This window comes from Colobus angolensis, unplaced genomic scaffold (genome assembly GCF_000951035.1).
Source record: "Colobus angolensis palliatus isolate OR3802 unplaced genomic scaffold, Cang.pa_1.0 Scaffold140, whole genome shotgun sequence".
NCBI lineage: Eukaryota > Metazoa > Chordata > Mammalia > Primates > Cercopithecidae > Colobus > Colobus angolensis.
The window spans coordinates 2,650,258-2,666,438 of record NW_012114489.1 but is presented as its reverse complement, the minus strand read 5'-3'; the positions used below and the strand labels follow the sequence as shown (position 1 = coordinate 2,666,438).

The window sequence follows — 16,181 nt, the reverse complement described above, 5'->3', positions numbered from 1 at the left end:
TTCAGAAACCAGTAAATATAAACCTAACAGTATGAGGCTGCTGGATGAGATTTTGTGACGTCTTTTTGTAATTCTGAATTTGTGGTTCTAAAGCTGATGAGTTTCATAGCAAAAGGCCTACCTGGAAGAAGTAGATTCTTTCTGAAGTCCTGTTCTTATCTTTTATTTATTTTTTTTTTTTTGGCATAAAATGTTCTGTCTTTGTAAAATTCTTTTCTACTAGAGACATTCTTGAGATGGTTATAACTTTAGTTACTCTGGGTAATTCACTTTTCAATTGATCTCTGTGCTTCTAACGTACCTCATCAGCATTTTCTAGCTAATGTTGGAGCCTGACAAACTGTTATAGACACTGTATTAACCAAGACTCTGTCAAGACACAGATGGCTCACTCTAAAGGTGAAATTTAAAGAGAGTTTAATAAAGGTAGTAGTTATAAAGGTATGGGCAGGGTTTAAGGAAACCTCAAGGAATAGTATAGTATCCTTGGCCTAGAAACAATGGGGAGTTGCCATCCCCCAGACTGGTAGGGGCAAGGGGTGAGTATGGTTACCAGAACCTCACACAGACAGCTTTATAAAGAGGGCCCCCTCACAGAAGCTGCGAATTTTGGTAAAAGGACAGAACCAACACACTGCTTCCTACCAGAGAGGAAGCCAGGGAGACAAATACCTTGAGCTCACTCTTGTCCTGCCCTCCACTGTTTCACATGCTTCCCAATCCAACTGGAAGCAGGAGGCAGAGATCCCATTGGTGCAGTCGTAGGGGAAGCCATACAGAAAAGAGTAGAGGAAAAGCATAGAGAAGGGTAGAAAGAGAGTGGATTCTGGAGAGGTAAAAGGGAAGATATTTATTACCCACACATTCTTTTAGTTAATCCTCACAACAGCTTATCCTCCTTTCATAGACAAGGATACTAAGGCTTGAGAGATTAAGAACCAGCAATTTGCTAAAAATCAAATGTAAAAATAGGGAAAGGGATATTAAATAATGGAGGTAGGATTTGAACTCAGGCCTGTCTGACGGGATTGCCCCACTGGAGTTAAGAATAGCTTCACTTAAACAAGCAATTCTGCGGTTGGCCTATCACCATCAGCAGTACTGTGCTAAGTTCTGATTGGTTGATTAGCTTGTTGTCTGATTGGTCCAGTTGTCAGTCAGTGATGTACATTGCATAAATGCAGATTCTAGCAACCATTTTTTTTCACTTAAGTAATATTTGCATTGTCCATTGTCCAGTACCTTATGACTTTTGTTTTAAGTAAATATTTGACAATGTCCAACTGAAGGGATTCTATACATGAAATACCCAACATGTAATGTCTTCTTTAAAAGCCTGATGAAATGTGGCTTTGGTATGATTCTATGGCATAGTTTATATAACCAGAACTTGTGTGACAAATAGGTAACATATTCACCCTGTAATGACTGAGTATTCTGAAATCTTCAATTAGGTAGAAAGAAGTTTTATTGCAATCTAGCTCCAAGTCTTTGGTCTGGCAAGGCCCTTGCATATGTGAGGTTCAGGGCACTGGGCCAGGGCTTCTTAACCCTTTATGATCCTTGCTGTCTTCTGCTAAACATAAAAATCTCATGTGCCAACCGAACCCCAAATTTGGAATATGGCTCTCCAGAGGGGCATAGTCTTGTCTTCTGATGATCTTCACCAGTTCAGAAGCTTAGTTTCTATTATTTTCATGCTCAAAAGAGTAGTGGTTTCCCCAAATATGAAATTATTGAAAACTGAACATGCCTTTTCAAACTAATACCTTCTCCCATTCTAAAAGGGTCATTCTTCATTTTAGAAGATTGCTGCTGCAAAGCCATTTCTGTTCCTTTCTTATCTCTCTCCTCCATTTCTCTACCCTCCAAACAGCTAGCATCATATTAAACATATATCATGTGCTAATACACACTACAAAATGTGATCTGGCTGATTTATAATCTAACCTGAGGCTTGCAAATAACTACAAGTAAGTCATTTGACCTGCTTCACTAAGTCTGGGCAAAAATATGGTTAGATGATTTTATTTCTTCAGTTAATTATTTGAGTACCCCCTTCTCTATCAGGAAATCATGTATCTCCTTTTTGAGGTTTCTCCATCCTTATAGTCTAAAAATCCTGAGGGTTTCCTCAGCTCACAGGGAGCCAAAAAGGTAACTGAGTTTGAGGGATCTACACTGCTGTTGCTTCTTGCTGTCACTTGGTGTCACCTTGAAAACTGGTTCAGTGACGATAATATCTACCTCACAGAGGTGTTGTACAAATTAAATGAGCAAATACATTTAAAGTGCTTAGTATATCGATGGATACATGGCACTAAGTAGGTACTCAAAGATTTAGCTATTACCTTATGTTATCAGGCCTCAGTTTTATGTAGGGTCTACACCAGAGGATCCCTGGAAGCATTTCAGCTTTGGCAAATGGTGAAGTTAGCTCAGTCCCTGCCCCTCCCAGAAGCCTCTATCTTACTCATATTGTCCTGAAGTTGATGTGCCTCTAGTATATGGAAGAGGCAGAACCTAAGGAGCATAGAATTTTTTATAAAGCAAATGATTTTTTCTGGCTCAGAGAAAGAGTTTTTTTGTTTTTTTTTTCAATTGTAATCTGGGGTGTTTGGACTGACAAATTTTTTTTTTTTTTTTTTTTTTTTTTTTTTGAGACGGAGTCTCGCTCTCTCACCCAGGCTGGAGTGCAGTGGCCGGATCTCAGCTCACTGCAAGCTCCGCCTCCCGGGTTCACGCCATTCTCCTGCCTCAGCCTCCTGAGTAGCTGGGACTACAGGCGCCCGCCACCTCGCCCGGCTAGTTTTTTGTATTTCTTTTTTTTTTTAGTAGAGACGGGGTTTCACCGTGTTAGCCAGGATGGTCTCGATCTCCTGACCTCGTGATCTGCCCGTCTCGGCCTCCCAAAGTGCTGGGATTACAGGCTTGAGCCACCGCGCCCGGCCGGACTGACAAAATTTTGTCTCACGTCACAGGGCTGGTTGGTAGTAGCTGGGCCTTAACCAAAGTCTTCCTGAATGCAGAGCTTGATCAACTCTAGAAGTATCCTGCTGTGCTTTAGAAAGCAATGTTCTGGAGAGCAAGGCTGTGGCTCATTTTTTTTTGCATTCTCCCCATTCTGAGCACATTGCTTTATACATAACAAGAAATAGCTCTTCTTCATATCAACTGCTGTTAAAGATAGTCACCTGTGCACACATGCAAACACAAACACATTCACACACTTAGGCATTCTCTCTGCCTTCCATCTCTTTGTTTCTCCTTCTTTCCTACTTCTAGGCCATAATAATTAAGAACGAAATGCACAGTGCATATAAACCTTTTCTTCCCCTTTGAGTAACTATTGTTGCTTTACAACTTTCCCTATCCCTGTTTTTATTAACAGATTTCATACCCTCAAGAACACACCGTTCTTGGAAAATGGCAACACTATCTCCTCTTTAATAAACTTTGTGACTAGCACATACAAGATCGCCAAATAGTAATTTATTTTAGGTCATGTGGAAAAGGTTCATTGCGCACATATATTAACAGGTAATGAATCATTAATATAAGCTAATCCCACTTGCCAATCCATTTACCCAGTTGGGTTGTGTGCTAAAAGTCCATTCATAAGTCAGTTTGCAGCCGGGTGTGGTAGTGCATACCTGTAGTCCCAGCTACTTGGGAGGCTGAGGCAGGAGAATCACTTGAACCCAGGAGACGGATGTGGCAGTGAGGTGAGATCACACCACTGCACTCCAACCTGGGAGACAGAATGAGACTCTGTCTCAAAAAAATAAATAAAGTAAATAAAAACTAGTCAATTTGCTTGTTTCTATGGGTAGCTATATTATCTATTATTATATCATATTATATATAATAGTGAATAATAATAGCAGTAAAAATAGCTACAGTTTATTAAGTACAAGGTATGTTACACATATTATCTCTGCTTTTCACAACAGCCTTGCAAGATGAATAGCCCATTTTACAGATGAAACTGAGGTTCAAATAAGTTAAGGAACTTGCTTTTAAGCACACAAAGTCAAAAATATTTCCTGCCTCAAGTATAACTCCTTCTGAAGTGGTAGTGGTGGGCCACTCATGACTTTCCTCACCACATCTGTTGGGCCCCAGGGTGGGCGCCTGACCCAGTGCCAGCCAATCCTGGTTAAGTCCTGATTTGAAAAGATGAATTTGGCCAATCAGATTCTCCCTTAGGAATTTGAATTAGAAAACATGGAAAGAGGCAATAAGTTGGTAGGAGGCTAGGGCTGAAAGGCACAATGGAAAGCTGTTAAATGAGTGTTGTGAAGAGAGGCTGAGGAGGCCATGATGGGCCGGCCTATTAGAGCTGAAGCTGTGAGGCAGTGGAAAGCAAGCAGTGGCTTTAATGTAGTGGAAGGAAATGGAGTCAATGGGGGTGGGACAGAAAGGATCATGTGCAGAGAGCAGCCAAGTTGGTGCAGAGCACTCTCTCTGGGGCCACGTTCTGCCCTTTCCTCCTTTTCCAGTTTTAGTTCCAGGGTAGTCTTAAAAGAAATCCTCCATCCTTTGAGCTAATGTTAGTGAGTGTCAGTTCCCTTCAACCAGAAGAGCCAAATTAAAATACATGGCCAGTAAGTGCTGGAGAGGGGATTTGAACCCTGGGTTTGTGGCTACAGAGTTTTCTTTTCACTGCACCCCTTTGCCACATTACAAATGCCATTGTGGTCTACCATAGCCTATGAGGTCACCATAATGTATCTGAAAAAGAACCAATAGTGAACCCAAGTTTCCTGAATCCTTTTCCCAAGTCTTGGTTTGCTTCCAGAGCCCTGAAGGAGAAAGTGAGGGCTGAGAAAATCTCAGATAACTGGCAGGCCTCCAGACAACATTGAGCTTCTCGGGTGGAAGAGACTGCAATGGGGAGAGGGGATGGGGACAGGGGAGGGATCAGTTCTCATCAGTGCAGAGAATGGGGGCTCCCCAAGGGCAGGGATTATTGGTCTTATCCCTACTTCTATCCCCATATTCCAAGATAGTGCCTGTCACATATTTGAATGAGTGAGCAAATGGATAAATAAATGGCAGAAGTGAGTCACAGCCCCTGTCCAAATGTATGGATCATTCTTCAGTCTAGTGTCCCCAGGTTAAGGAACACATCTTAACCTGTCTCCATCTCTAAGAAACAATTGATGCAGCGCTGTGAATAATGTTTACCGTGACTAATCCACTTTAGCTTTAAAAATCACAAAGATGATGTAGTGGTGACTGCGATCACAGCACAGTTCAAAGACTACAAATGGACAACTCTGGATTGCATTTGCCTTGTTTACAAAAACACCGCTTGCTTTGTCTGGAGAGAGTGAGGTTTTCATTTTAAGAGGCTGGCTAAAAAATGCAGGGCCACTTTCTGGGCAGGCTTCCAAGTGACTACATCTTTCTCACAGCGTTCCCCAGAGCCCCAGTCCGAGCTGCCTGGGGCGGGGCCTCTAGCCGCTGGTCTGGTCGCTGTTGAAGCTACCACAGTAGCAGTCATCTGCAGCCTGCCCGAATTACTGAACGTTTAAGCCTTCCCAAGGCACAGATAACAGCTTTGGCCTTTGCATTGAAAGAGATATCAGAGTTTGTCATTGGCCAAGCTGGTGTGTGTGAAATATAGGAGATGTCGCACCACGCTTCTGAGTATGGCATTCTTTCCAGCCAAGTCTCCTGGGTGTGGGTGAGTCTAAATGTTTGAAGACTGCCCTCGTTGGTTGTGAAATGTTTGAAACTGGGCATTGTGACTTTCCAAGGGCATGACTTGGCATATTTCTTAACCCTAATGAACCTCAGTTTCCTTTTTGTGAAATAGGGATAGTATTATCCTATGCTCTAGAAGGATAGAAGTATCTATGCATCACAGGGGGCTGTGAAACCTAAAAGAGATAACAGCAGAGTATCTCATCTAGTACCTGGCATACTATAGACACTGAAGAGCTTTTGTTATTTCTGAAGCATCCGTAAAAAACAAACAAAAAGGTTTCAGTGATGATGCCCTATTTTTATGTCTAACAGTACAGTATTTCTCTGAAAGACTCAGCAGATATATTTGACTTCTTAATCACACCTGTGTAGTCAACAGGAATAAAACTTCAGAGCAAGTTAGTGCCAAAGGAAAGTTCATCAGACTGTATTCCCTTTCTTTTTCTCCCTTCTAGACCCTGACCGCACCTGCCCCATTTGCTGATGAAACCAACTGCCAGTGTCGAGCACCCCATGAAAAATTGACCATTGCTCAGGCCCGCTTAGGAACACCAGGTGAGGCTGTACCTTTTTTTTCTCAAATGGGTCCTGTCTTGACATTTAAAGTATCAGAAAGGGGCCGGGAGCGGTGGCTCACGCCTGTGATCCCAGCACTTTGGGTGGCTGAGGTGGGTGGATCACCTTGAGGTCAGGAGTTCGAGACTAGCCTGGCCAACATGGTGAAACCCCATCTCTACTAAAATACAAAAAGTAGCTGGGTTTGGTGGCGCACGCCTGTAGTACCAGCTACTCACTTTGGGAGGCTGAGGTGGGAGGACCGCTTGAACCTGGGACGTGGAGATTGCAGTGAGCCAAGATTGTGCCACTGCACTCCAGCCTAGGTGACAGAGCAAGACTCCATCTCAAAAAAAAAAAAAAAGTATCAGAAAGGCCCATCATTAAGGAGCAGCACTTGCTTTCAAGCAGAGAGTTGAACTTAGAGGTTATAACACAGTGCAAGGGTAAAGAACGGTAAACATTAGCAGTGATAAACCAGACCAACCAAAGGAGCCAAGAAAAAGATGCATCAGAATACGGGGAGTTTGAGCCCTGGCTTTATCACTTGTTAGTTCTACAGCCTTGGGCAAGTCACTAGAAAGATCTCAATCTGTTTCCTCAAAACAGGGACAACAATACCTACCTCACAAGGTTTCTGTAATAACTAGATTCGTTGAAAGTTCCAAAGCATTTTTAAAACCATGAAGGCATATACAAACCTAAGCTACTATAATTATTACCATTCTTTAAAGTATGCATTTTTAAAAAAACATTTCAAGTGTGCCTTAAAAAGAGTGGGATGTGCTATAGAAGTTTGTTCATTCATTCATCCCTTTAGCATTGTGCCAGAGGATGGATAGGGAAGAGATTTGGAAAGAATTATAAGGTACCATCTGTTTTTCAGGAGACAAGACAACTAGATATGAAATAAAAAACACATCTTAGGCATTAAAACCTGCAACACAGATGATAATTGATTCTTAGAGAATGGCAGATTCATTTGGCCTAAGTGATCAGGCAAGACTTCCGGGAGGAAGCAGAACAGACCTTTTAAGAGAAGTAAGATTTGGACTCTGTGGGCAAAAGATGCAAAGGTATTGCAGGCAGGTGGAAGGGGAATAGTGAAGACACAGAAATAGAGAGCTGCGTAGGAGTAAGTGAGTGTTGTTTTAGTTGATTGGGATGGGGTGAAAAACAAGACTAGTTGAACAGGTAAACTTTAAGCCATTTAACATGGCATAACTCGGCCGGGCGCGGTGGCTCATGCCTGTAATCCCAGCACTTTGGGAGGCTGAGGCAGGCAGATCACTTGAGGTCAGGAGTTCCAGACCAGCCTGGCCAACATGGTGAAACCCCATCTCTACTAAAAATACAAAAATTAGCCAGGCGTGATGGCAGGCACCTGTAATCCCAGCTGCTTGGGAGGCAGAGGTGAGAGAATCACTTGAACCAAGAAGGTGGAGGTTGCAGTAAGCTGAGATCGCATCATTGCACTCCAGCCTGGGTGACAGAGTGAGGCTCTGTCTCAAAAAATAATAATAAAATAAAATAAAAAGAACATGGCATAACTCAGTGGTTTCTAGTTGCCACTGCAAAAAAAAAAAAAAAAAAAACCAAACTTGAAAGAATCCATGGAATGAAGAACAGCTTGCCTAATAATAATAATGGATATTTATTAAGTACTTACTATGTACTAAGGTCTTTATATGTATCATGTCATTTCACTGTCACAACTCTGTGTGATTAGTAGTTTTAGTATTTCACAGATGAGGAAATGAAGGCTTAGAGAAGTTGTGAATCTACACAAGGTCATTCACTAGTAAATGGCAGTGGTTCACACTGCAGCCTGTATTAGAATCTGCTGGAGAGCTTCTTAAAACCCAAATGGGTGGGCTCCACTCCTAAAGTTTCTGATTCGGTCCAACTAGGGTGGGGCCCAAGAAGTTACATCTCTAACAAGTTTCCAGGTGATGCTACTGCTCCAGGGATCACACTGGGAGAACCATTGGTAAGTGGTAAAATTGGGATTTGGTCTCAAACCTATTTGTCTTGGAGCTTGACCTCTCAACCATGACACTGTGCTTCCTATAAGAATAGCCTTCAATAGAGTGAAGTGAGAAGCAGAGTAGGCAGAGTTAGGAAGCTTTTGTGTGAGTTGCTTTTGAAAAAGGCAAAACAAGGTTGGGGAGGTAGTACAGAGCAGCCAAAGCTGTTGTTCCCAGGCTTCAGTGTACAAAGAATCACCTGGTAAGCTTGTTAAACAAGTAGATTTCCTGTTTCATTCCCTTCTTCCCAAATCTGGGATGGGCCCAGGCAAGGCATCTGCATTTTAAACAGACAGTCAGGGTGATTCTAAAGTTAGTGGTCTGGAGACCACACACAGTAATACCAACCAAGTAATATATCCAAGGGATGCCAAAGAAAAGTCCAGGTGGCCAGCCGGGCATGGTGGTTCATGCCTGTAACTCTAGCACTTCGGGAGGCCGAGGTGGGCAGATCACCTGAGGTCAGGAGTTAGAGACCAGCCTGGCCAACATGGTGAAACCTTGTTTCTACTAAAAATACAAAAAATTAGCCAGGCGTGGTGGCACATGCCTGTAATCCCAGCTACTCAGGAGTCTGAGGCAGGAGAAGCGCTTGAACCCAGGAGGCAGAGGTTGCAGTGAGCCGAGATTGCACCACTGCACTCCAGCCTAGGCAACAGTGCAAGACTCCATTTCAAAAAAAAAAAAAAGTCCAGGTGGTCATAAAGAAAACAGACTTGACCTAAAGTTAAAGAATGAGCATCAGGCCCAAACTGAAAGGGCCTCTACCTTTCTAGGGAAAGGAAAGGGAAGTAGAATTTACTATATATCTGTATATATCTGCTCAATGTGATGCTGTGTATTCTTTGCAAAGACCATATGAGATAACTATTATTGTATCCTTTCTGAAGAGGAGGCAAAGGAGACTTACAGAACTGAAAAGTAACTTGTCAGATGTCCTAGCTGACTGGGTAGAGCTGGGATTTGACCCCCAAGTCCATTTCGCCTCAAACCCATGCTTTGCCTACCGCAATGAACTCTCTTATGAATCATGGTCCACAGCAGACCATGGAGCTAAGTGAAAACATGCTCAGACAGACAGTAGCTGTGATCTTCTGTAGTGGCAGGACTATGCCATGCTCACTGCTGTTTTATCAGTATCTAGAGAAACACTTGTTGCATACTGTGTGCTCAATAAATATTTTGTGAGTGAATGAATGAAAATTTGGAGGCAAGCAGATCACCTGAAGCCAGGAGTTTGAGACCACCTTGGCCAACATGATGAAACCCTGTTTCTGCTAAAAATATAAAATTAGCCAGGTGTGGTGGTGCATGTCTGTAGTCCCAGCTACTTGGGAGGCTGAGGCAGAGGTTGCAGCGAGCTGAGATCGAGCCGCTGTACTCTAGCCTGGGCAACAAGAATGAAACTCCATCTCAAAAAAAAAAAAAAAAAAAAAAAAAGAAAGGAAGAAAGAAAGTTTGGGACAAGAGAAGTAGTTCTTCCTCTGGGAATAGAAGCAGAGAGAGTTTGTTCTGGTATTTTGAGCTGGTATCAAGCTAACTGGGTGAAATTGGGCACGTGTGCATTGCCTACTGCCAAGCAGTTTAAGCAGTAATAAGATGGTGGTGTATTTTGAAATAACCGTGTGGTGGATTCTGTGGAATACAGGTCATTAGAGGGGGAGTGAGATGGAACAAAGATGAGCTCCTGATCTTTAGAAGAGAAATTCTGCCCCCTAACCTTAGGTGATAACCCTGGGAAATTATATAAGAAAATCCGTGATGTTGATGAGTACCTAGCCAGGGTACTTCTGTTGGAAATTTCTTTATTTAGAACTTCAAATATCAGGCCGGGTGCGGTGGCTCATGCCTGTAATCCTAGCACTTTGGGAGGCCGAGGTGAGCAGATCACTTGAGGTCAGGAGTTCAAGACCAGCCTGGCCAACATGGTGAAACCCTATGTCTACTAAAAATACAAAAATTAGCCGGGCGGGGTGGTGTGTTCCCAGGTGATGGTGCTGCTGCTACTAGTCCTAGGACCACACTTGGAGTGCCGCTGCATAAGAGCAACTGTTGGCAGTGGTTACAAGGAGTGGCAGGGAGATTATCCAATATCTTAATGGTTGGAGCATTGTACTGTTAGCAGAAAAGCTCAGAGAATTTTTAAGAATCTTGCTGTTTGATTACCATTTAAGAAAACAAGAAAAACGTTACTTTTTTGAAGGGTTTGGTCAAGAATTTCAAGAAGGGTTTGCTTTCAAGAGTTTCAAGAAGGGTTTGGTTTCAAGAGTTGTAAGCAATTTACCTGTTTGTGGCACTGTCTTGAGCATGCCCTCAAAAAAGACAAAACATAGCAGAATTTGGTATTTGATAATGCTCTTCAAGATTATAGTTTTTTGGTTTTTTTTTTTTCTTTTGTATTTTTAGTGGAGCTTGTTTCTCCACGTTGACCAAGCTGGTCTTGAACTCTTGGCCTCAAGTGATCTGCCCATCTCAGTCTCCCAAAGTACTGGGATTACAGGCAGGAGCCACTGTGCCTGGCCTAGATTATAGCTATAACTGGACTCTCTTACCATCTCCTACACTAGCCATATTTTGTGACATAATATAATCGCCTAAAATATGTTTTACAAATTTAGAACTGCCCAAACAGGGGCTGGGGTACAAATTCTAGAAAAGGTAATGACAAACTCTGCCCATACCTCTTAGCTTTTTGACCTTGTTTGTGAGGTCACAAGGGTGATGAAACTTCAAGAGAAAGAACAGAATAAAGCGAAAAAGCAATCAGAATTGGCACCTTTGGTCTTAGCTAGTCCGGCTGTGGAGCTATGCGCATACACGGTGCTGTATGTATTCCGATGCATGGAGAATCAATCCTCTGTCTTGACATAAAGGAAAAGTCTGGGAGATTGTTTCATAGGCTCCTTTTCATTAAAACTGCCTTTTCCTTTCTTTTCTTTTTCTTTTTCTTTCTTTCTTTTCTTTTCCTTTTTTTTTTTTTTTTTTTTTTGAGACAGGGTCTCGCTCTGTCACCCGGGCTGGAATGCAGTGGTGTGATCACAGCTCACTGCAGTCTTAACCTCCCAGGCTCAAGCGATTGATCCTGCCACTTCAACCTCCCAAGTAGCTTGGACCACAGGCATGTGCCACCATGCCTGGCTATTTTTTGTATGTTTTGTAGAGATGGGGTTTCGCTATGTTGCCCAGGCTGGTCTCAAACTCCTGGGCTTGAACCATCTACCCACCTTAGCTTCCCAAAGTGCTGGGATTACAGGCATGAGCCACTGTACTCGGCCTTAAACTGACTTTTTTTAAAGGGAATCTCGGTTCTGATTTTCTATTTTCCTTTTCAAAAAGGAAGTTTGTATTATCTGTTTCCACAGTGTGTAGAATTTCCCTGACTACATTTTTCAAGAGCCGCCTTAATGAATCTGCCTTATTCATGTACCATCTGTGATGTAATTTACTTAATACTTTTTCTTTATATATACTCTCTGTTCTAAAACTTTAACGTATTTTAAAAAGCAAACATCAATCACAATCATTTACAGAAAATAGTATCATTAGCTAGTATCACTGGCTAGTGATAAGCAGAAGGTAATTGCAAAGTTTATATAAAACTAAATAGTATACAATAAGTATGTAACTATAAGATTTTAAAAGCTTAACTTGTGCCACCTTTTTCGCACATCAGTTGTACAAAAAACAGTACTAGTTGCAATAATTACTGGGTGTTTAATAATAGTTTCTGTTTTGTTTTAAAGACAAGAATTCATATCAGCATGTAGTTTTCTAGTAGGTGTCAACAAGGTAGAAGAAAGAGTGGTGAGTTTGATTTGCACTCAAACATCATGGTAAATTGGTTGTATGACATTCGGTAAGCTGCTTAACTTCGCTGAGCCTCCATTTGCCCCTCCATGAAATGATAAGTCTACTTTCACCTGACTACCTCATAGGGTTGATGCAAAGATTAAGTTAAATATACGTGTTTTGTGAATTGTATGTATTTCTAAGGTATGGTTTAAATGCCTTAAAATAGCCACAATCCAAGCCTTGTTAATAGCCATAATCAAAGATGATCAATCACCCTTTTATTGTTGCTTGAATCTGAAGCAAATACCAAGAAACGCCTAACATACCCCACAATAGTGTGAATTTAAACGTAACGTGGTTGGTGATTGCCTCCTGTTTGGCTGTACGGCAGATGTGCGTTTAACTTTTTAACCAACTGCCAAACTGCTTTCCAAAGCGATTGTACCACTTTAAATTCCTATCTGCAGTTTATTAGTGTTCCAGTTGCTCTGCATTCTCAACATCACTTGGTATGGTCAATTAAAAAACTTTTTTTAGCCATTCTAGTGTGTATGAAATGTTATCTCATTGTGGTTTTCATTTGTATTTCCCTAATGACTAATGTTATTGAGGATCTTCTCTTGTATTTATTTGCCATCCTTGTATTTATTTTCTTTGGTGAAATGTCTGTTCAATATTTTTGCTTTATTTAACTGAGTGGTGGGTTGTTCATCTTACTGAGTTTTGAGAGTTCTTCATATATTCTAGATACAAGTCCTATATTTCACAAATATTTTCTCCCAGTCCATGACTCACCTTTTCATTTTTGTAAAAATGTCTTTTGAAGAGCAAACGTCATGAGTCTCATAGGCTGCATTTAAGGTGTCACCCCAGGCTCAGTTCTCATCTGGAGGTTGACTGGTGTTAGATCTGCTTCCAGGCTCACTCAGGTTGTTACCAGAATTTATTTCCTTGTGACTGTAAGATCAAGGGCTCAGCTTCTTACCAGCTGTTGACCAGAGGCCACCCTCAGCTCCTAGAGGCCACCTGCAGGTCCTTGCCATGTGGCCCTCTCCATAGGCCCTTTCACAACATGGCAGCTTGCTTCTTCAAAGCCACCAGTGCAGAAAGAGAGTGAGTCTGTTAGCAAGATGGACTCTTTTTTTTTCTTTTCTTTTCTCTCTCTCTCTCTTTTTTTTTTTTTTTTTTTGAGACAAAGTTTCATTCTTGTTGCCCAGGCTGGAATGCAGTGGTGTGATCTCAGCTCACTGCAACCTCCGCCTCCCAGGTTCGAGAGATTCTCCTGCCTCAGCCTCCCAAGTAGCTAGAATTACAAGTGTCCGTCACCACGCCAGGCTAATTTTTTTTTGTATTTTTAGTAGATACGGGGTTTCACCATGTTCGCCAGGCTGGTCTCAAACTTCTGACCTCAGGTGATCCACCCGCCTCTGCCTCCCAAAGTGCTAGGATTACAAGTGTGAGCCACCACGCCCAGCCAAGATGGAGTCTTATAATGTAACATAATCATGGAATAACGTCTACCACCTTTCCCATATTCTACTGGTTAGAAGCAAGGCACAGGTCCCACACACACTTCAAAGGGAGGGAATTACACAAAGGCATGAGCACCAGGAGGCAGAGATCATTCGGAGCCACCTTAATGTCTCTCCACCATGCCATGGAATAGTTGTACTCTGACATCTTTTTTTGTTTTCAATTGACTTCTGGTCATTGCCAAACCTCCAGCTTCACAGGTCAGTGGTATCTCACATACATGCTCTGGAGAGTCACCAGATGCTTAAAAGCATATCCAGAATCTCAAACAAAAGATTAAAACAGATCAATACACAAACTAAAGGGCCATACTCTGTTTTTTTTAAAGCTTTATTATAGAGTATTTCAAACACACACAGTAGAAGAACAGTATAATGAACTTTCCTGTGCTTGTCACTCATACCTAACAACCACTAACCCATGGCCAGTCTTGCACCATGCACACCTCTGTCTACTCTGTCCTCTTGAACGATTTGAAACAAAATCCCAGACTTCCTAGCATTCTGTATATATGTCTGAAAAATAAGAACTCTGGTTTTATTAAACATAACCACTGTATCATCATCTTACCTGAAAAAATTAACAATAATTCTTTGATATCACCAAATATCCAGTGTTCCAATTTCTAATTATCTTATGTCATCATTTATATATAGCTTGTTTGAACCCAATCCAAATAATGTCCATACTTTACAGCAGGATGATGTGTTTTTAAAATCTCTTTCAATCTGCAGATCCCCCTTTCATTTCTCTTTTTCTTTCTCTTTCTCTCTTTTTTGCCTTGAAGTTTATTTGTTGAAGAGATGAAAGATCAGGGGTCCTTTTTTGGCAGGGGAGGGGAGTCCTGGAGAGTTTCCCACAGTCTGGAAATTGCTGACACACCACAATTTTTAAAAGTGAGCTTATTGCAAAATCAACTTTGTAAATACTCTTCAGATTTACTAAATGGCCTTTTTTCTCAGTAATTGCATCTTCTTTCTTTACTTTTCTTTCCTCCCTGCTTCCTGAATTCATTTCTCTTGATCACCTCTGAACCAATAACAAAAAGTTTTACAAAACTGCCATCTGCTTTCCCCTGGGGTTTATATCTTAAAACAAATTTTCCTCAATTGAATTCAAATTGAATAAGAGCATTCAAAGCAAGGCTCCCTCATTAGACAGTTTGTTATTTCAAAGCATTTTCTATTTACTGTGCCTTATTTAGAATACAGTATAATCCTATGAAGGCAATTCTGTTTGTTCAAAATTGTGTATAATTGGAAATAATTGCAATTCCCTATCTGACATAAAGTCTCTCAACTTTTTTATTAGAGAAATTTAATTTATTAGAAACATTGTACCATCTGAATCTATTAATGTAACATTTCTTTATGTTCCAAATTAATGAGCTTGCATTGCATCAAGAGATAATCACAATTTTAAATCTAAGTCTTAAAGATCATTCAACAGAAGTTGGCATTGATTTCTGTCTTTTTAGAAAATTTATTTTTATAACGTCAATGTAATACATGCATATATATATATATATATCTTTTTTTTTTTTTTTTTTTTTTTTTTTTTTTTTTTTTTCTTTTTTTGAGACAGAGTCTTGCTCTGTCACCCAGGCTGGAGTGCAATGGTGCAATCTTGGCTCACTGCAACCTCCACCTCCTGGGTTCAAGCAATTCTCTTGCCTCAGCCTCCTGAGTAGCTGGGATTACAGGCACTCAGCACCACATCTGGCTAATTTTTGTATTTTTAGTAGAGACGGGGTTTCACCATGTTGGCCAGGCTGGTCTGGAACTCCTGACCTCAGGTGATCCGCCCGCCTCAGCCTCCCAAAGTGCGAGGATTACAGGCTTGAGCCGCCACGCCCGACCATTTTTAAAAGTCAGTAGTACTCTTAGCTTATAAAGAAAACTAGTGGTCCCTTTCTCTACCTTCTTCACCCCTGATTCTTATTCCCTGTAGGCACTCAACACTTGACAATCAACTTTCCATAATGTTTTTGATGTCTCTCATCCATTGTCATTGCCTTTCTTGTTTTCTCTGCCCTTGGGGGGATTCTATCTTTTTAACTTAACTTTTAACTTTAACTTTTAACTTTTAACTCTTAGTAATTGTTGTGGTGTTTCTGGGAGAAAGTAGAGATAATCTGTGTGTTCAGTTCACCATATTTAACTGATAGTCCTTGTATTTCTTTTTAAAGAACATTATTAGCTCACACCTGTAATCCCAGCACTTTGGGAGGCTAAGGTGGGCGGATCTCAAGGTCAGGAGTTTGAGACCAGCCTGGCCACCATGGTGAAACCCCGTCTCTACTAAAAATACAAAAATTAGCCAGATGTGGTGCTGAGTGCCTGTAATCCCAGCTACTCAGGAGGCTGAGGCAAGAGAATTGCTTGAACCCAGGAGGTGGAGGTTGCAGTGAGCCAAGATTGCACCATTGCACTCCAGCCTGGGTGACAGAGCAAGACTCCATCTCAAAAAAAAAAAAAAGTATCAGAAAGGCCCATCATTAAGGAGCAGCACTTGCTTTCAAGCAGAGAGTTGAACTTAGAGGTTATAACACAGTGCAAG

At 41.4% G+C, this 16,181-nt stretch overlaps 1 protein-coding gene across 3 annotated transcripts in view; it reads left to right on the top strand.

The window, feature by feature from the left end:
• PCYT1B (phosphate cytidylyltransferase 1, choline, beta) overlaps nucleotides 1-16,181 on the top strand; it is a 126,596-nt gene that overhangs the window by 61,790 nt on the left and 48,625 nt on the right. For all 3 annotated transcript variants that reach the window (XM_011935126.1, XM_011935128.1, XM_011935127.1), the window contains exon 2: nucleotides 6,171-6,270. In XM_011935126.1, coding sequence (XP_011790516.1) covers nucleotides 6,171-6,270 — 100 coding nt within the window. The remainder of the gene's footprint in view (nucleotides 1-6,170; nucleotides 6,271-16,181) is intronic.